Below are 22,972 nucleotides of genomic sequence, written 5' to 3'. Positions count from 1 at the left end.
AAATATTCCCTACAGAACAATATCTCTGTGAATGTTCTCAGTCATCCAGGTAAAGTATCACATGAACTATATCAGTAAATCTAGTCAACTGGACTTACTTGTAATTTGGAGTAGCGACGTTTTACGTCCTCTCCGGGATGCTTCATCCCGCCGACTGATCAGGCCTGACGAAGCGTCCTGGAGAGGACGTGAAACATCGCTACTCCAAATAACAAGTAAGTCCAGTTGACTACATTTTACCGGTATAGTTCATGTCCTACAGAACAATACAAAAATTAAAAAAATCAGATGAGAAACAAGGAAGATATGACATTTAGAAATTTTACATTTTTTCGAAAAACATTTCTTGACCAGTTCTTATGAATATTCATGTCAGCAAGTTGATGATGTCATGCTCTCACAATCTTTTATTCATTTCATACACAGAAATGACAAAAATCTCATATCTCAGCCGTATAAATATAAAACTTGTCTTTAAAACCACCCCCCCCCCAAAAAAAAAGAGAGACATGAACAAATGTTAACTCTGATATATCTTAGTATGGGAACATGCTTTTACTTATATTAGCTAAAAACACAAATTTTTCTGAATTTCATACATGTATATAACATACACGAAAAATTGTGATGGTATAACATCATCAACTTGCTCATTAGAATATTCATAAGAACTGGTCAAGAAATGTTTTCAAAAAAAAAAATGTGAAATTTCAGAATGTCTTCTTTATTTCTTATCTGATTTTTGTCATTCTTGTATCATGCTGTAGGGAATATTTTTCTTTTTCTTTTAAAGTCTATTTATTTTTGGGGTGGATTTCTTCTCTGACTCTGTTCGAATAGCATTGAAACTCTTATTAATAGGTTGAATATAACGACACCCTCAATGTTTAACAAAGTGATTTTCTAGGTCTCAATTCTTTACATTTCTTTGTTTTTGTTTTGTGAATATACATATCAAAGGGTGTGTACAGTTCTGGTCGAGGCGTAGATTTTAGCTTTTAACATTTTGCGAGATATTCAGAAACCACTCTATGAGATGTAAGGGGGAATGCAGTTCTAAGGGGTATCAAAAGTTTATTCGATGAAAATTGGTTTTGAAATGGCTGAGATATCCAAAAACAAAGAGATCCTAATAAAGTTGTGGCATGTCGCCTTTTATTATTAGCACTTTTTTTATATCTCAGCCATTTGAAAACCAATTTTCATCGAATAAACGTTGAATCCTTCTTAAAATTACATGCTCTTTCATATATCGTAAGAGGCTTTTCATTATCTCACTTTCATAGGAATGTTCAAAACATGAATCCCTACCTCAACCAGTACTGTACAGTCCCTTTAAAGTGATTGTAATTCCTTAAACAGCAATTCCAGTCAATGGTTAAGCTGACTTTGGCAAACGAGAGTATAACATGTACTATCAAATACACAGGATGGCAGAAATGAATAAACATAAGCCAAAAACTAACTTCATATTTGTACTTTTGTGAACAAACCATGGGAGACATGGGCAGTGAGGACTTCATCTCAAATCTACATGTAATTTGCAAAGCGTGTTTACACTCAATATCACTGTTCCCTGCATATATTTTGGAATTGTTTAAATTCAGTAATGTCAAGTCCAATACTGATGAAAGTTCTCCAGCTCATATTGTTTCATTTGACTCTACATATCAGAGTCCACTGAAACTTGACATGGAATTGCACTTGTTAGTAAAAGATGAGTATTGCTGATGTGTTTAACAGACATAATTAAAGGGATGATATAGTTTTGGTTGAGATGGGCTTCAGGTCTCCAACTTTTGTGAGATGTGAGAAACCTCTTATGAAATACTACAGTGCATACAATTCTTACATGATTTCAGAGTTTATTTGATGAAAATCAGTTTTGAAATGACTGAGATATCCAAAGACAAAGTGGTCCTAGTAAAAGGTGGGACCCACCTTTTATTAAGACCACTGTATTTTTCATATCTTAGCCTTTGAAAACCAATTTTCCAAAAATAAACTTTGAATTGTGGTTTCTCTTTATCTCGCAAAAAGTTAAGATCTGAATCCCCCATCTCAACCAAAACTATACCATAACTTTTTCATCAGTTTCATTGGTTTGACATACGTGGGATGACTGTGTAAGGTACATGATGGATTGTGAATTGATATTAACATTGAGAGGGTAAAAACGACAACATGGACTGAGGTTATCTTTGGTTTTTGAAGATACAATCCATTTATTGCTCAGCAAATCACTTCTTGGTTTTCAACTCTGCCAAAACTTTCACAGCAACAAGCAAACTTGATTTTTCCTCTCCTCTGAATACCTCATACAAATATCTGACATAAGCAATATTATGGATTTTTTAACAGGTGTGAATTACAATCATATTCCTCCTCTAATCCCAAGGTTTAATCTCACTGTAGCACGACATATTCACTGGCTCAAAAACTGAATGATAAAATGCAGGTGCTGCACATGTCATAGTAGAGAATAAAATGTAACTTAAAAACTTGTGGTCAATAATCATCATCTTAAATGGGAAGAAAAGGGAAGCTAGAAGATCCTGCTGTCAGTAAAAGAATGTCTGAAAATGGACAGCCTGAATAACTTTGTTCTGTTCATCTAGCATTCAAATGTAAAGATTCAAAAAGTGTCAAAATACTTTGAAATAGTACAGTCTTGTGATGACAACGACAGAACACAAAATATTACAATCATGGAGCAGTGCACTACTCCAGTGATGGCTTTGGTACACTAGATCAGCACAGAATATGACGCTGCATTTATGATACATGGAAAAAAAAACTTTACTTGAGAAACATGTCATGATTTAAGGTCATTAAATTCAGTGCTTTATGTCATAACCAAATTCTTCTGTGACATGTACCTTTATTAAAAAATGTAACGGTGCCACTTTATTCGTTTCTTTTCCATGTGATACAAAGATGATCCAGTATTCTACATAGTGCACAATATTTTTGTTCTCATTAATCTTTAAGATGTTAATCTCCAAAATACCTAAACTGACTGGAAATTTTTCTATTTTATCACATTAAAACTGTACAGTATTAGTCACTTTCCACATTATATTAACACAGTGTGGATATTTATATCTACAGCATGTGAGACAGCTTCACTGTGGATATAACTTTAAAGCACTTTTGAACTTAAAAGGAAAAACAAAACTAAAATCTATGAACTTCGACATTGTTGTACTTACATATTTAGATTTAAAAAAAAAACAACAACCCAGTAATATTAGCTCAATATTCTCTATCCAACACATTATTAAGCTGTTTCAACTTCAACATTATCTTGACATGAATTTGATATGACAGGCAAAAAGAGAACAGAATCATATATAATAATGTCCTAATTTCTCCTGTACTTGGGAGGGTAGAGAAGGGGAGGTAAGGGCCGCACTGTAGACTAGATAAAGATTATATACATCAAGTAAGTGCATTTTGCTGTATATTCCCAGAATGATTCTCTCCTGTTGCAGTTTGATTGGAATGTTGCTGACCGACCCATGACCCTTGATGGCCAGACCACTTAAAAAAAAATAGACTGGAAAAGAAAAGAAGCATCACAATTCCTTCATTACCTTCCACTTCTAACATTGCCAAGTGTTCCTCCTTAAAGCAATATAACATGGCAATAGCTCTGAATCACCATGACATGTAATTTGGCAGCCAAACACAAAAATTTTACTGGAATTGCTTATCATTTTTTTCATGTATAGTCTCCACTCTCCACAAATATGCTCTGACATATCTTACATATATATTTCTTTGCTGCGAAAAAAAAGTATCAATCTGCAATTATTTCAAAACATTTGAAGTTCCAGGTGTAAATATGATATATAAATATATGTTTTAACTTTGATATATAATAAATAAATGAACAGGGTTACAACACAATGAACTATCTAAGGACTGTAGTTACAATCAGAACAAGTTTGAACTAAGCTGTAATTTTAGCACAATAAGTACGAATATGCAAAGTTATACAGGTCAATTATTTGACTGACACCTCCGACTACACTTGAATACTATTCCTGGTAATAAATACAAAACCAACAATCAAACCAATCCAAAGAGACATGGTGTTATATGAGTTAGAAGTAAACTTGCTGTAAAGTATAATCTTATCGAATAAGGAGCACCATGCAAAAAAAAAAGTGAATCCCCCCAAAATGGTAATCTTTGCATCTCTACACATGCTAGGAGAACTTCATGCGTGAAGCTGTATGCAAAGATTTGCTCTCCACTATGAATGCAACAACTGCTAATGAATCTATGCTATATGCTGGTAATACTAACTTGCATTAATTACATCATTTTCACTATAAAACGGAAAACTTTTCTATCAAATGTCTCATAATCTTTGATCATGCCCCTATTCGTTCCTTTCCTTTCCCCCTGCAGTATTGTGAGGAAGATCTGTGTAGATCTATGTTTGTTTGTTTGTTTGTTTGTTTTAATTGGTTGTGTTTTCTTATCTGCAATCAACCTGGACGCAAGTTACTATCGATATCTCGTACAAACTGAACTCACTACCTACCTGCAACATCTAATGCATGCCACAGTATCACGACAAATAGCATATTGCACTGTAGAATATTCAATCTAACATTAACAAACAAAACTGTAGAGCTCTGATATGCCGTGCGTATTCATAGAGACGGAATTGAAGTGAAGAGTCTAGGCACAAGATGGCTTGTCAAAAACACCACACAAATATAAGGGAATGCAAAGACCTAAAGAAGTTACAGTGCAGGCTCCATGACTGAATAAAATGTATCACACAGGTTACAAATACATGGGGCTATAATATATGATGTGACTGCCGGGGGTAACCAACTGTCACGTAACTTGTGCTTACACTCAGGGATATTCTGATCTGGCATCACATGCATGCCATATTATCATTCTTTCTGTGAACAAGATGTAATAATGTAACTTTCATTTGTGTGTGGGTGTTCAAGATGAGGTCCGAACAGGTTGTACTGAACAAGTATCAATGGTGTACAAACATTTTTTTTTTCTTGAAAAATCTAATGAGTAAGGTTTTAATACAAAAAGCAGCATAGAAAAGATGTATTTCAGCAATGTGATTTTATCAAGAAACAGTCAAAAATGTTGAATGTTTTGTTCGTTTCAATTTTTGTGTATTTTTCTGATAATTATAAATCCTTTTTAATTTCTGTGTACTCTGTAAAATTTGGCAACTCTGCAGTTACAGGTATAGTAAAGCAAATACAAAGCACACAAACACTTTTACATGTGAGCAGCAGTGCACACAACACACACAGAATCTATCAACTTCAACCCAACGATAGTACAAATGTCTTTTTTTGTTTGTTTGTTTCATACGAACTCGAAATGGACATTTCAAAACCGTTTGATGATGTGAGAAATATTTCAACGTTACATATGATACTGTACAAGCGTCTCTTCTCTGATATGTAGAGAGCGCTCACAAGCATTCCACTGCCACTATGAGTGATGCAACACAAATTGTTTCTACCAATTCTATGAAGAGCTTGCTATAAAAAAAAAAGTCGAGCGCCCTCGTGTGACAGAAAAATTACAATCTCCCTTTTATTAACACTTTCTACTGCCCAATGAGCGACTTTCGATGATGAGATTTGATTCAATTTTGCCTTGCAAAACTTACGATTTAACACCAATCAGGCAGAGTAGGAAGTTTTGGCTTAGCTTCCAGCCAGTAGGCAATAACCCATGAATAAGAACACTACAGTAACGATGGTACTTAGAAACCTCACTGATTAATTGATGTCGAGCTGAAAATCTGCAAAAATACTCTATGCTCCTTAAAATTTATACAACAGATACTGCCTGGCTGACTACCATCTGTACAATGTTGTGTAGGGAAGGATCTCTTTGGATTTACACAGAAACAATTGAGAAGGAAGGGGGGGGGGAGGTTCCAGACTTCGAAGATTATTTATTCATTGAGACCTAATTGGACCCAGTTTAAAGAAGAAACACATGTGGATGGAATATACTTGAAGCGAAAATCCACTTCATATTGAAGATGACTTTAACTAGAGTGAATCCAAACAACCAGGAACAGTGACAATTTTGTTTGTTTCTTTGATTTTCATCTATCAAAGCCAACTTGCACACAGAGTGGAGTTTCCCTTTAATGTTTCCCTTTAAAGAGTACAGAGAGAGATAGATGGAGAGAGAGAAAGAAGAAGAACGACAGGAGAGCATATTAAAGGGGACAGTGACGACTAGAGAAGCTGGGAAGCTGCCATTCCAAGTGCTTGTCTTGCTATGATTCACAGGGTCAGAATTTCCCAATCTCTTTGTCCTCTATCGTTGTTTTTGTCTGGGATGCCTTCGAGGGGCACACACCGGGGTAGAGAGCTCCTCTTTTGTGATGCCATCCGGAAAATGTTCCTCCGCATCCATGTAATCCTCCCTGGGTCCGGTGGACAGTGTTGGTTGCTAGGAGAAGTAGTCATCCTGATCTTCTTGATTAACGCTGCACGGGGGAAAAGAGGGACGAGAAGAGAACAATGCAGTGAGAAATCTCTGTTGGATGTGCTGCTCTGAAGACCCCCATCTCCAATAAGTCTGGACCCTTTGGCCCGAATTCACGAAGGTGGTACAAATGAAACCATGGTTTAAACCATGGACAAAAACCATGGAGCGCCAAGTGTCGCACGGAATATTTCGTAAGGAAATTGGTCATTTTGTTGACAAAATGACCGTTTCGTTAACTAAATTATCATTTCGTGCACTACATGTTCATTTAGTTACAAAATGTTGTCATTTTGTTACAAAATAATCATTTCATCGAGGAAATGACTGATTTCGTAACGAAATATTCCATGCAACACTTGGTGCTCCATGGTTTTTGTCCATGGTTTAAACCATGGTTTCATTTGTACCACCTTCGTGAATTCGAGCCTTTGTGCTGAGAAAAATAAATTGTGATTGATGGTAAGATTGGCATCAATTGTGTAACTCAGGAGGCAAAAAAAAAGGGTGCACTTCGAGAGACTTACAACTGATTCCAACTCTTGCTCTCACAAATACAAGTTTTGGGTCCCTTTCTTTGCAGTTTGCATGGATGATGCCAAAGAGTCAAAAAGTCGTCTGCTAGCATGGGGCAACCATTCTAGGGCAGTCACTTTGTGCGATTTGGGCAAGCCAAGGAAAAAATGAAACTTACCTGATGAAGCAAGCAGAATCTCTTAACACACTTCCAAACACAAAGCATTTTTAAAACATACTGTGATCACAGATTAATGACCTATTTTGCCGTCCATAGCACTGATGGTGAATAGGTCACTTAATATTAGTGCACTTTTGAAATCCTCTTTTTAACATCAGTTGTGCATTTCCTATTCAAAACATGCTACAAGTGCATTCTGAAAAAATTCATAGATGAACTGAGTTCTTAAAAGAAGACCTGCAGAGAGGTTGTTACTTTTATGCAAATTGTATAAATTCGTCTTGTTATATCACTGGTGCTATGCCTTCAACTGACAATTTTCTGATACAGGTGAGCATTTCAGAAAGAAAAACACAAAACAATTCACATTGACACTAAGGTAATGTCTGCAATGCAAACAAATTATCTGAGTGCAGGTTGCTTCTGTTCTATCAGTATTCTCATCACTAAAGCTACATACAGTGATAGCTGTACAAAAATCTGTGAGGAACAACAGAGTCTGAGATGGAGAGACTACACAGGAAAACCAAAAGGATTGCTGACTATGACATGAAAGTGTGAAATGCAAAATGAGAAGAGAAGAATACATATGATAACGATTGGAAAGCAGGTCAAGACCTACCGGAGGATCTTTTGTGGAATATCTAGACTAACAGCATTTCTTAAAACTCAGAAGGAAACAAAAGACAAAAAACATGGCTTTTTCTTGGCTCTCTATCACAAGCTAAATAGTAATGTCACAGTGCTTAAAAATGCTATGCAGTGCTAAAAAGCTCTTAAAAGCCCATCAAAGAAAAAAGAAATCACTCTCGTCATACGTAGGAACAGCAATGCAAAAAAGGCTGACCTACTCTGTCAAAAAACAGCAGTTCTAGGAATTAAAGTCATTATGAACACATTCTATCTTATATTTCCCATCTTGTATGCTCCCACTGCTGTTATGATATGGAATATGGACATATTGCCATAGGGAAGGGAGCACAAACAAGATTGTGGTAGATGAAACAGATACCTTGGACTTGGGTAATTGGCTTATTTGTGTACTGTCATAACACTGGATTTAGATATAGCTCTTTGGCAAAACGCAAGAGATGGTATATTTGAATAGTACTACTCATCTGTTACATCAACAAATTATTTACTACTTTGGATATTTCTTCCTCAAAACAAGGACTATGTGTGATATCCATGAAAGAAATGCGTCTTATCTGGATGACCCTGGCATCTGCCTATCTAACCTGTTACTATATCCGCTGCTGTTATGCAGAAAAGAATTTTTCCATTTGCATTGCATTATCTACACTTTTGTTGTTGTTGCATCTAACTCTTGCATATCGTATCAATGACCAACATAGTGTGAAAAGGACTACTTTGTATGCAATTCCCATGCAGAAAACACAAACAAACAAACAAACAAACAAGTTATTAGTATATCCCAGAAAGCTTGTGGTCTTTAGCTTATTATGTTTTCTTATGAAACTCTACTTTATTGTCATTATCATTATCATTTTAATCATTACTGTTCATGGACATTATTTCAACAAATGATGATTTTATTATTTTTTTTTTAATACTAAAGACTTCAACTACTGTTGCTACCACTGCTACCAAATAAGTAACTACTGCAAGTCCATAAATTACAGATTGGGAATTCCTGACAATTTTGCAAGTGGTTGAATTTGTGGTAAAAGGAACAGACTTTTAGTTTTTGGTGGTAGTCTGGATCATATCAAGACCAAGAAAATATTCTCAGGATGCGTGCACATCTCTTTGGCATTTAGTGACCCTATGGCCTTAGCATAGGTTTATGCTCTCTAAATATTTCTACTTATTGATTGTATTACCATTATTTTTTGCTATGATTATTTGTGACCATTCCCTTTAAAGGAACAACATTTTATCACCTTACAGTGTATAAAACATAGAAGCAAAGAAACTAAAACATGCACAGCAAACTGAAGGGCAAAGAGGCAGAGAAGGACAGACAAAAAAAAATGCAAACAAAGTGAGTGAAAACTAAAAAAAAAGGGTTTTGTTTTGTCAACTATCTATTGTGTCTGAAACCCATGTGAGAAACTGCACACCTTTTACGCACAAACCTCTGGTACTCAGAGTGTCTGCTCTCCAAAACTTTGGAAAACAGTGACGAAACCTTGACGGGGGAGAGGTTGGCCACAGAAAACAAAAAACACAGAGGAGAGAAAGACAAACATAAGCCATGCACAGTTTTTAGTCTATAATGCCAGAACAAACATGATACACGCAGACATGCCAGCATACAAAATTATGACTGCACAATGAATGGATAACTGGGGGATATTCTTTTCCAAAATGAAATATATTGTAAAATTAGAAACATTTGCTCAGTGGGGTGGCCTTATTTCACAGCATGAACCTTTCATGAATTGCCACTGGCATTTATTGCATCATGTAGACACACACAAAAACATTGCATGCATTTTACTGTCGCAAATCTTGGCTTCTCACGAAAGTTTCATGCATGCGAAAAAAAAAATTATGGTTTTACAGGAGGCTGGCATATGTCTCATATGGGGGTTTAAAACATTCTTTTGATCACATAAGTCTTATTTGCAAGCCTTATCAATATTATCAATTCATGTGACAGTCACTATGAGAAGGATGCATTTCCAATGGATGGGAATCAGTGATGCTCTATTGCTTGAAAATTGCACATTGCACAATTATTGATGCTGTAAAAGCGGATATTTCGCGCGACTAATTTTTCGTGCTCAGCCAGGTAAGATGAGTTTTGTGTGTCTTTAATTCTGCGGAATCAAGACATCAACTACTGGAACACATGGCAAGCAAAACTATTCGCATGCTTGTATTTTTGTGCGAGTTTCTGATTGCGCAAAATGTGCGAAAATTTCCACTTTTACAGTATTCTTTTATCCTTTGCTGGCAGAGCTTCTGCTAAGTTTACCATGTTCTGGTCTCAAATCTAGAAGAACCTTACCTACAGCTAACAATGATGATTCATAGACATACATGTATCACTTAAGGTCAAAAGAACAATGTTTGAGCAAGAAATATAAATTTAGATATTCTAATTATGGCTACTGGAAAATGTGTGTATGCAAACTTGAATATTAGACACAATTACACATTTTCAGTGCCAAAGGGGGGATTTAATTTGACTTTGAATGTGGCTTTCACCAATGAAGAAGGTGCTTTTGGACCAAAAAAAAAAAGCCAATTTAGGGGCAAAAATAAAGTCATACAAGTTCCATATACCCTAATCTATGTTGCCAATTGCTCAAGTATGGGACGTCCCACAAGCATTCTCATTTAGGATCTGCCTTGTTTATCTACATAATCAAGATTACATGAAGATGTATAAATTGAGCACTCAGGACAATGTGATTCAGTTTTTCTCCCTCTCTCTCCCTCAATAAAAAAGAAAAAAGAAAAGAAAGACATAGCATTCCTCTTGCATACAAGAGTATGTATGTGTAACCCAGAATTATGCTGGGTCTACATCTGTGTAATATCAATTATCCAATTCCTTTGAATGTACAGTCAACCTTGCTTTAATTAAGACGACCTTGCATAAGTCGAATAATCGCCTAAGTCGGAGGTCTCTTCAAGTCATCTTCTCTTTATATTCTATTGATTTTAATCCCTCAGAAGTTGAATTTTCTCGATTAAAATCGAAGCTATTTCTTCAGTCCAAATAGATTCGACATGGGCAAGGTTGACTGTACTAACAGTCATGTCACTGGATGTCAGTATATGGGCCTGAAAGCATCTGTGAAATGGGTTTGCATATCACACTACTTATTCAAACACTGCTTTGTCCTCTTATATCAACAACAACAACAACAAGAAGCAAAATAAAATGAAATAAAGAAAACAAACTTATCAGAACGAATACACACAGCAACAGTTTATCTACAAGCATGGAATAACATCAAATCATTTTATTGCTGGCCATATAAATTTTATGAGAGAACCTGTGGCTGCTGAACCTGATATTATGCATGGGCATTGTAAATGTGTGGGCATAAATGTTGTTCTAGAAACTGCTGTATAGAGGTACAACGAGTACAATGTGGAACTGGCATGAGCACGTAACAACACACATTTACTTTGACGGATGCTTTTTTGGCACTATCTAGCAGTGCCGTGGGATGCTTAGTCATTTTGCCCAACAACAAGTGACATGCCTAACACTTCTTTTTTCTTTTTTTTTTCTTTTAATGCCAATATTGAGATTAGTGTGGTCATGTATCATTTCATTTTCATTTCATTTCATTTCTTTATTGTCCAAATTATGTTTAAAAACATGGCATGGAAATTTGATTTTGTCACACATTCATAAACACATATTGACAACAGATAAAAAGCAAATAATATTACATTACATATAAAACATCAAGTGAATACTCAAAAAATACAGGGAACCAAACATACATCACAACATTGACTAGCATCATGTGTTTAACGTGCAGAGGGGGAAAATAAATATATTTGTGTACATACACAGAAAACTATGGAAAAATCAATTGCCGCAAAAAGTTGTATAACCACAAATTCTAAAACACCTTACTTTACACAGACCACTCCAAATATCATAATCCATAAATTATAACACATATTGCACATATTCCTTACACCCCACCCCCCATACACACAGCTAAAATCTGCTTCGTTTCACTGAATCCCTGACACGCCCGATGTGCACAATCAGACAACTATTGCACATTAATCTTAATTCACTTAGAAGTTATTCTATTCAAATAATTACAAACCATAAAATTCTTGTGTGTTTTTGATAATGCACAAAATACCCCCCCCCCTGCCGTCATACACCAAACCAGCTACAGCTCTCCCTTCACTTTATACAAAAATCAGCGGTTGTTATTACACATCCTGATTGCGTATGGAACAAAGGAGTCTGCATATCGATTTGTACGACATTTCAGAGACCGTAGTCTTCTGCCTGATCGTAGGAATTCAAAATAATCATGTAGCGGGTGATTCTCGTTTAACATAATACCATTTGCCATATTGGCGATCCGATCTGTACATTCCTTTGTAAGGTCGTAACTTTCCCCAGTGATTTTGCTAGCCTGTCTCACTATAGCTTCCATTCTCTTGAAGTCTTGTTTCCTGCAGACCCCCAAACCAGATGACACAGTTAAACAGTACAATACTTTCAACAAGTGATTTGTAGAAAAGATTGAGAATAGTTCTATCAATGTGTAGTGCTCTCAGTTTTCTCAGAAAGTATATACGAGTCCGGGCTTTTGAGATAACAGATCTACACTCTTCAGTCCAAGAAAGTTTACTGTCCACTGTTGTCCCTAGGTATTTGTAACTCTTGACTATCTCAATATCTGTACCACCAATATTTATAAATTTTGGCTGTGGGGGCATTTTCCGAAAATCAAACACAATCTCCTTAGTTTTGGTGAGATTTAACTGCAGACAGTTCTTGTCACACCAAGAGGTAAAACGTTTAACCTCGGCCCGGTAGCTAGATTCATCCTCATCAATAAGTCCTAAAATGACAGTGTCATCTGCATATTTCAAAATGAATACATTTTCCCTTGCTGATTTACAATCGTTCCTGTACAGAATAAACAGCAACGCCAATTATTTGCTTTTGTACTGTATCCTCACTCCCCCCCCCCCCCCATTTTCTTCCCATGGGGCATTCACTCAACAAACAGATGGAAACGTGCACCATACTGTTGTGGAATTCTTAACTGAGCAATTCTAGAGTGAACTAGCAGCACCCGTGGAAATCCACGGGTCTGAGGGGTTTAATTTCTTTTTCTCATAATACGATTTTGCACATTTTTATTGAAGAAATAAAAAGAAAAGTCTTCTCATTCTTTCCTTAATTGTGCTGTCTTCTAAATGACCACCCTTCCCAGAAATTTTATAATACATTTTTGTAGTATATGCCAGGCGATCCGGTCCATTGGTAGGGATCATTCCCGCCACTACTTGCTTTTATTATAGAACTTGAGTTTCGAGGGGTTATTTGCACCCGTTGAAGTCTAACAGTTGTCTTGTTGCCCCTCACCCCTCCCCCCCCCCTCACGCACACACACATTTCCACCTCCGCTGGGCAAAAAACAAAAACATTCAGGGAAAAATTACCAAAAACGCAAATGAGATTCCCTGAAAGTTCTGCCCACAGGTTGTTCCCGTCGAAACGGGAAGATATTAACACTATGAATTTGATTACCCCCTGCTCTTGCATCCACGCGGGCACCCGCGGGAATCCACGGCTGGTCTCAAGGCCTCGGTTTGTTTTGTGGTTTTTTTTTTCATGTTTCTTTTCCCCACGTTATGAGAGAAAAATGAGATATTTTCGTCTTCATAATTTTGCTCCCTCCTTTTTGTTTTTAATCACCAAAACTTGGCTTGATATATCATATTAATATAGAACTACATCTGCTTCAGATTGTACATTATCATAATTAATATTAGGCCTACAATTATTGCTCCTATTATTGTTATTATTATATCATTATTATCATTATCCTTATCATTATCATTATCATTATTATTATTATTATTACTATTATTATTATCATCATCATTGTTATTATTTGGGGAGGGGGAGATCATAGTCATCAGGTTTAATAGGCACCCGTGTGAGTAGGTTCTCACGACCTCGTATTTTTTTTCTTTAATATTTTTCCCATGTTATGGAAGAAAGAAGAACATATACATCACTGCATTCGTCTTCATTTGCTCCCTCTTTTTTTTTTTGTCACCAAAACTTGGTTTGGTAGACCATAGAACCACACATTCTATTTCCACTTGCAATTTTAAAAATAGGCGGTCGGCAAAGCGAGGTTTTCCTCTACGTCCGCTCATCTTATGAATATGTATGATTACAGCAGCTCTGCAGTAAACGAATGGACACAGCTGCGCGTGTAATCTGATATGTAAGGGTACGATCGGCAAATATATTTAGCCGCGTCCTAAACAGTCTGCGTACAATGACACTGGACTTGAGAGCAAACGGCGAGCAAACTAAATGACGTACCAGAGCTGCATATAGTATTCTGCAGTTGTGCAAAATACAATTACATAACCAACGTTCGTTGTTTTCATTTGGGGACGCCAATAATGGCAAACTGTACGTAAATGCCCTTGTAGTCCATATCACGCACACACAGATTCGTGTAACCATCGTCATTACATTCAGTACACGTAACAGGCGGAGGCAAAGGTACATCACAGAACTATATACACACAGTGTAGAGTGTGTATAGAGTTCTGCGAGGTACATTGTGTGTGTGCGTGCGCGTCCGCCGGAAAATGTCAGAGATTTCGCTGCACCATCATCTTTAGTATCCCCCAGTGTCTCTGCAAGCTAAAAGATGGAAGATCGAGAAAGCAGGAGGCCAGCGCAGGTTCCGTGAATATTGAAACGCTCGGCTCTTTCGTCACGCACAAAAATGCATTATGCATGTAGCTAATTAATTTTTCTTTTTTGTCCTCGACGTCGACACGGAGGCGGAGAGGGGACGAAACCCGCGCCATTCGATGTAGGATACTCTCCTGCGGCCGACGGCACCGGTCGCAACTGCCCGGAGCCGACGGCTCGGGAGGAGATAGAGAAACCAGCAACGCCGAAATAAAACAGGAAATACATAAGGCCGCGACAACAACAACAACTTCGAGTATTATAGTATAGGATGAGTGATTTCAACACTAATGATGATTTCACACATTGCAATGCAATGATCAAATAGGCCTACACATAGACCATATCCACCTATCACGACATACATTTTCACTGAACAACTATTAACAACTACAAAGCCCCAAACCATAAACTAACAACCCTGGGCTTCCATCAATGACTTGATGGGCATGACTAATGTTTGAAGAATTGGCCAATGGGAGGTGTGTGTGAAAAAAAGAAAGAAAAAAAAATCAATGATCAGCATAATGGCGCGGCATTGATCGATACACATAATGAGGCCGATCTACATCTACAATATGTAACACAAACATACCACCATTGTAACAATTGGAGATGACACTGCCCGCAATGCACAGCGGACGCAATTACCACGGCTGCAGCAAAGAGAATGGGCTGATACAACAGGGTTCCCAATGGAGTCAAAGAATAACAGTTTAACAGGTGAAAGGAAAGAAATGAAAGAAACAAAGTAACAGGAGGGAGGGGCAGAGGGGATGGTGGAATAACTGAAAGATATACATGTATATCAGAGATAACAAGAGCAACAGACAAAACCACAACTGTACTACAGATGATGAAATGACTAAAAAGCATAATGAATGGAAGAGACTACTGATGAAGAAAGAAAGAGAAAATTAAGCAAAGGAGAAATCAAAATGACAGGATAACACGAAACATATGCACTTTACAGCATGATCTACAACATCAGCAGTAAGAAGAAAGAATGGATAGCTAAAGAAGTGGGGAACATCCTTAACAATGATGACAGTTACAATGCAGCACCCATTCTTAACATATGAGATAAGAAACAATATTAATGGAACTGGGAATGAAGGAGAGGAAAAAAAATGAAAGATGCAGAAAATAGCACAGCATGGAAATCTACGTGGGCAGGGTTGACACATTTACAGATAGATATTTGAAAGACAGAAATAATGAACTGACAACACAAACACATGGAGAATACAAAAGGACAGAATCACAGTTCTCAACAGATGAGTCAAGAAAGGAGTGAAACAAAGACAAAACAAAAGATGAAGAATTAAAGGCACAGCCTGGGCTGGACAGAAGATGACAATGAGATGAATTTAGAGAAATAATGTGCCAAAAAGATGAAGAAAGAGAGAGTTTATGAAGGAAGAAAAATAAACAGATGGAAAAAGAATGTAGAATATAAGGACACAATTGAAAAGAGAGAGGGAGAGTGAACGTATGAGAGAGGATGGAAGTGTGTAAAAAAAAGAAGAGATAAAATATGAACATGCTTTGTGTCAGGGGTTTATTACACCCCTGGAAATAAATTGATCGATATCACGAGTAGCTCAGGGGAAGGACTGGTGTAATGACGGTAGAATGACAAAGGGCACCATATTTAGACGCTATGACAAGCTACTTCAACCTTCACCTTTTACACTCCATGCTGGTCTGTGAATGCATCTACAACTGTCAAAACAAGTGATGAGAAAATTGGGGGTGAACTTGACGATGCTTGCCTGAAGCTGAAATTTGTATGGATGACTTTTAATATGAGGTCTAATGGGAGATGAGGTTTGTTCCACATGATATTGAGGAACATGCAAATGCATATTATATGAAAATTTAATTATCTTTATGGTATAAAATATTCTTTGCATATTTTTCACAAGTGAAAAATGGTGAAACATGACTTGACTCACGATGTACGATGCTGATATAAAAGACATATTTCATGCTTATTAGTTTATGCCATTTTTGTTTTCCTTTCCTATACTTCTTCCATTACTTATTGATGTTCACAGTCTATCAAATTGTATTAATCTAATACTGTAGACTCAGCACACTACCATTCAATTATGTGCCTGTTTGCAGATTAGACCATGCCTCCAGGCTAACAAGGGCATCAATGACCTTTTTGTGTGTGTGCGTGTGTTTTGTGTATTTTTTTTTTCAGGTAATATAACAAACTATTCTGCCTTGTGGGAACTGTCAACAATTTTTTGTTCCATTTATCTACTGCAAAACTGATGATATGCAAATATTCAGGAAATGATAAATTAAAACAATTAAATAAATGTTGTACAAAAATAATTAAACAAGTCTCATTTGCAAAATTCTTATTAGACTAAGGTCACTGAAATTGGTCCCACAAGACGAATTAATCTTGCAAAGTTGTACTATTTCCATTTTAATTTTGTCATAGCCTATATCTTTTTCTCTTCCATAATATCAGATATACTGGTAGCATTTCACATGGCTCAGATTTGAAGTTCAACATATTGTTAGACAATTCCTTTAATCTGAGACACTACCACCCCCCCCCCCCAAAAAAAAGATTTGTGATGCATGAAGAGCATGTGTAAAGTGCATGACAATGAGATCACATTCCTAAGACCAACACTATAAAGATGCTGTAATGATTAAACATGACATCACGCATAACATGTATGAAAAATGGCTTGCAGTTATATGAATAAGCACAGTAAATAGATGGAATATGTTTGAAATTGTGTGAAAACATAAAGGAAGTAGAAGACTCACTAACTCTGGCTCAACGTGAATGCTGAAAGTTGAAAAGAAACAAATTTTGCATAGATCTTTAATGCTCTGAAACATTCGAATGCATCATTCCATATTCATTGTATGTACTATGGATATGAGGTAGAAGAGGCTTTGGAACTCTGAGCTCTTAGTGCGGAAGAAAATAGGCCAGTTTGTAGTTTTGCTTTGTGTATGAGCAGAAAAAGGTCGTTAGTACCAACAGGCATGTTGGTTTTTCAATTCACTGAGACAAGCATCTGGAATGTGATAATTTTTCATGTAATCCGTATAAATGGTGCTTGCCTGCATACACACCTCACAGTAAGCCTGGTATTTGGCAATACTAATAGAAAAAGTTTAGTATATACATTTAATGCAAAACAATTAAATGGATGCTTCCCCACACATATTACCAGTAATTGACAGACCATTCTGGTCACCTGGTCCATGCAAGTTCATTCTGTGTTTGAATATGATTGATGAATTCCATAAATTGTCACATCAAGTTTAATAATTGTGTCTCTGTGAAACAACTGGTGTGCCTATTTAAAACCAAGTGAGTAAAAAGAAAGATCATTTGTACCAATGTGTACGTGAGCTAACTATGAACTGGCTTGCTGTCTCATGGCTCATAAAGATTATCTGACAGATATTGGTCTAAAACCCACTCTCACATTAATAAAATATAATGCAAGCTTGATATTACTCTCAACCAAGACTGATGACTAAATGCATAGAATAATGAATGTTGTCAGCTCATTTCCAATGCACCAATATGCGAATCAATTCAATCACAAATTGTGCATGATATCTACCACTACAACATTCAATGAGACATATCTAAACACTATCACTTGCCCACTTTTGATCATAATAACTTCACTCTGAGTATTGGCCTACATACATGTATATCTGCCTGACTGAATCCATTGTTTCCATGTTGTTGTTGCTGTTGGTACTGAATCTCAGACACATAAAATGAGAATGTAATTGTGAATCATGGTTGATCGACGAAATCAAAAATTCCAAGTTGAATTCATGGCTTTCATAACATGCACATGATCCACTCAAGCCTATCCCTCCCCTCCCTTCCCCTCCCACCTAAAAAGAAAGCAAAAACAAAGAGACACCCATGCTGACATCTCTTACTATTTATTTAGTGTTTATTGTAATGATGTAGAAAAAAAATGAAGTTATTGAATTAAAGGGTATTCAAACAGTTTAAAAGCATGTATCAGAGCATACACAATGTCTGTCCACAACACTCACACACATACACACTCACATACATACACAAATTAAACATTATGAATACAAATACTAGTTTGCAGTACAATACATTTTCAGAAATCTCTGTTATAAAAGAATGCAACCTTGGAGTTGATGCTTCATCTGGATGTACCATTATTTATAGCAGAATTAAATAGAAATATGGAGATCATATATTATTAATAGAAGCCTTCTCATAACTGTTTACAATTTTTAGGTATAGGATCCTATATATATATATATATATATATATATATATATATATATATATATATATATATATATATATATATATGTATATATATATATATATATATATATATATATATTTAAATCTCTGTATCATGAAAATTCTTTGTTTCTCTCACAAAGGTCTCGCTTAGGGGCAATCTTTAGACCTGTATTTCATTTCATTTTGATCCACTTAACGGTAAATGCCTTGCTAAGTGGAGAACAGCAGCATTGAAATTAGAGCTAGCCTTTCAGGACAGACTCTTGCACACAAGAAAGTACAAGACTACTCTGCCATTAAACTTCAAGCTTCAGCTGGACAAGCAAGTCTATTAAAAGGAAAGCTCCTTGACTAATCTTTTTCTCCTCCTCCAAGAAACCTTGAATGAGTAACAAGCCTATTAGGTTTTACAGCTGCACGCTACCTTGTAAGTGATGCTTTTGGCCAATGCTCCCACGAGGATTCAAATCTCACAACTTTTAAAATCCCTGTTCTAACTTGTGAGGATGTTTTCAAGAACACTGGCTGTAAATAAAGCTGAAAGAGACACATAAAATTCCTTTCCCATGTATCATAATTTCTTGTTCATTCATATCTACATAATATACTTTCTCCACCTGACAAAGTATAAGTCTGTACTGGAAGTTGAATGCCAAATCTAAATCTCTTTCTACACCAGGCTGGAAAAAAAAGAATTCGTGAGCAGTGCGCATTCCACATCATTTCACTGTTGTTTATATAATAATAATATAAATATTCTGAAATTTAATTATTTTTTAACCGTTGAGAAAATTTTAGCCTTGTCACCAAATCAATATTTATTTTGGGTGATTTTTATCAAAGTAATTTGGAACCCGCAAAAAATATAATCAAAATAAATACAAAAAAGGGACAAATTCTATCTCCTGACCGAGATCACTATTGGCAACGTCCATTACAGAGGTTCAGCAGCCTAAAAATCGAAGTTAAGTACTGTATACATCATATATTTAGCAAGACTAATTTTTTGCAAATCAAGACTTTCCAAAATTTTGCGAGTGGTAAAATTTGTGACTGTGGTTTACTACAATGGACAAGGAAATGTACATGTTCAGATTGCATTCACGTCGGGATCAGAGTTGAATTTTTTTTTTTTGGAAAATTCGCGAATAACAGCCCACTCACAAATTTCATGAACATAAAAACCCAACGAAATATATGGCATATACAGTAAATCAAGACATGAGAAAACCTTGTCAATAATAACAAAGCTTCCTCATACAATTTCCCATCGACCTTCAACTTGTTTTCCTACTCAATGGAACTGTATAATCCCTGTACCTACACAGGGGGAAAAATGATCACCCCCCCCCCCTAAAAAAAAAACAAGTATGTTTGTTTGACATGCTTTTCCACAGGCAAATCTTCTCCCCAGTCCCACAAATTATTGTGCATGTGGGGCTCTGTACTTTACTGGCATTACATATGGGCCTACTCACTGCATCCCTCAGAAGCATGGTTGTCTCCTTGTCTGAGCTGAGAGCGAGTGAAAAAAAAAAGTACACTCTCCACGGCAGTACTGGCATGAGTCACTTCACAGAATGACTCAAGAAGGTTAGGGGCAGTTGGCTTTCGAGTGTCCTAATGACATTTTGGTGACATAGTGCCAACATAGATGAGAATGTCAAACATTCAGCTCACAGTCACACGCCAACTGACAAGCACACCCTCACACCACAGCCAACAGATACATCCTAGAAAACATTTGTAGGAAGCAATAAATCAGTGTGCAGCCACTGTTGACTTCTCTATTTTTTGATATCTTACAGTGCTTTCTCACTCTCAAACTACACATATATCCCAGCCTCCTATCATGCTATTCTCACTCATTTTCTCTATGCACACATGAGCCATTTTCCCTTGACTTTCCCTCTATCTCCAGAAAGCTAGATTTTCTCTAGATTATCTTCACAATGCACCTTCTCCTGGTAACAGTTACATGTTAGTCATGACAACATTGTTTTTAATGCATTCCTATATGTGGAGCACCCTATGTTTCACCACTCACCAAGTTTGATTGGAAAAAAAAATGAGGCTTGTTAAAATTTCATGCGAACAGTTCATGAGGGATATCCCTATATTTACTCCAAATGCTGCCCGGTGCATTGATCAAACACAAAAGTTCTAGAAAAACGTATACAATAAAAAGTGTTTACCGGTACTTAAATCAAGAAATGTTGGGTACATGTATGTATTTTTTGCTGCACACACACAGATACACAAAGAAAAAGATGAAAATCCTTAGATCCTACAACCATACTCATAATTCTCGTGTAAATCCCACTGGTAACTACATACAGGCCCACACTATATGCGGTATCCACGTCATTTTTAGTGGCAGTCTTGAAAGGGCTATAAAGGATGTGACTTGCACACATGCTACATGATGCATTTCTTCACATGACCATGAAAGCCACCCAAATTCCCATTATCATTTTTTTTTTCTGTTCCCTTGCTATTTCCCTGAGGACTTTGCCCAGGTTTTATTGCTTCCATTTATTCTCCTTATCATCTTCCATTATATCTCCTTCTGGGAATCCCTCACATTCATTTTGTGTCATGAATATTCCACCCAAATCATCACCTAATTATCTTCCTAATCACAGGGGAATGAATAATCTCCAGATTGATTTGCACAAGCACACACGTACACAAATGCACACACACACACCCACCCACAACCACACCCACACTTGGTCCATAAATGCATGCAAGCACATACACAAACACACACATACACACACACACACACACACACACACACATGTACACACAAACACACACACACACACATCATCATAACCACCCCTTGATGAGACACTGAAGATTCTGAAGCATTCACAAATATTTGACTAACTCTTTGACCCTGTTCTATATTATGCAGGTTCAGGAAGGAGAGAGCAAGGCGCGCATGAGTTGGCTGTCATCCATGGATATTAATTAAGACAGCTAATCATATGATGCTCTATCGATGTTTATCGGATGACGAGGATAAGGTAGGGGCGGAGGATGTAGGGGCGGAGGATTGGGGGGGGGGGTGGAGACGGGGGTAATGGGATGGGGGTAGGGAGAAGAACCGGAATCTCATTTCCCTCACATCTCTTCCTGGCCCAATGCACTCTGATCAAATTAATCTGAGATGTACTTCCAAAACCACAACTTCCTCGGCGTGTAATCCTATTTTCTCCAAAGAGGCTACGGGCCAGAGCTAGCAACCTCTCGCGGAAAACATGCATCCGTCTTCCAGGGACGGGAGTGCATCGCACGCGGGTCAATGATGGAGGATATTGGGACTGCATACAGTACAAAGAGGGATTGGATTAGACTCGTCTTGCACACACTCCACCAGAAGGTGAAATGACAAATATCTGCAAAGATGGAGAAAATAGTGTCTATGTTGATGGACACATCTTTCAGAGTTTTTTTTTTTTAAAATTTCAGTATGACATTTCTGTACAAAGCTAAGACAGTGTGGAAAGCTTATGGAGATATTGAGACTGCAAGTTAATTTGCATATCACCTGCGCGATAGAGTAACAACTCTGAAATATATCATGTAAACCAGATAAATTATGACTTTGAATAAAGATGCTAACAATGGGACCCTCATATACATTACTATTTCAACTAACTTGTGGTACCATCTGTGAACAATTCTCCATTTGCATTAAACAAATGATTAATGCGAATTACTGTTTTCTTTTCTCTCTTTTTTTGATTCACCCCGTGTGATATCTGTATAAAATTAAGGAGTTCCTGGAAATGTTGCATGTATCAACACCATGAGCTAACACAAAAGTCATTTAGTTTCATAATTGATATGGCATTAGCAACCTTTGGCTAGCCAAACATACACCTATTATGGCATTTGATATCTGTGCAATATGTAGCAAAGTCTTGCGGGATTGTGTTTCATTTGAACAAATATTGACATATGGGACATTGTAAGTCAGTATGAAAGGTTTCATCTTTCTACGACATCAGTCCCACGATCATTCTTCCTTCTCAAAGCCCAA

At 36.7% G+C, this 22,972-nt stretch overlaps 1 protein-coding gene across 3 annotated transcripts in view; it reads right to left on the bottom strand.

Moving 5' to 3' along the window:
• Nucleotides 1-6,176: 6,176 nt before the first annotated feature.
• LOC139724108 (protein bicaudal D homolog 2-like) overlaps nucleotides 6,177-22,972 on the bottom strand; it is a 54,217-nt gene continuing 37,421 nt past the window's right edge. Inside the window, exons 4-6 of one of the 3 annotated variants that reach the window (XR_011710412.1) lie at nucleotides 17,418-17,439; nucleotides 9,289-9,356; nucleotides 6,177-6,508 (exon numbers count right to left, since the gene is read on the bottom strand). Coding sequence is in view for 2 of the 3 variants with exons in the window: in XM_071635309.1 (XP_071491410.1) it covers nucleotides 17,428-17,439 (12 nt within the window). In the remaining variant the exon portion in view is untranslated. The remainder of the gene's footprint in view (nucleotides 6,509-9,288; nucleotides 9,357-17,417; nucleotides 17,440-22,972) is intronic. The other 2 variants (XM_071635309.1, XM_071635310.1) reach the window with 2 other exon arrangements.

Source organism: Diadema antillarum, unplaced genomic scaffold (genome assembly GCF_040938485.1).
Source record: "Diadema antillarum isolate AM-2024a unplaced genomic scaffold, OU_Dant_1.0 scf00000207, whole genome shotgun sequence".
Lineage (NCBI taxonomy): Eukaryota > Metazoa > Echinodermata > Echinoidea > Diadematoida > Diadematidae > Diadema > Diadema antillarum.
The sequence above is the reverse complement of the archived record's forward strand: the minus strand, read 5'-3'. Positions and strand labels throughout refer to the sequence as shown.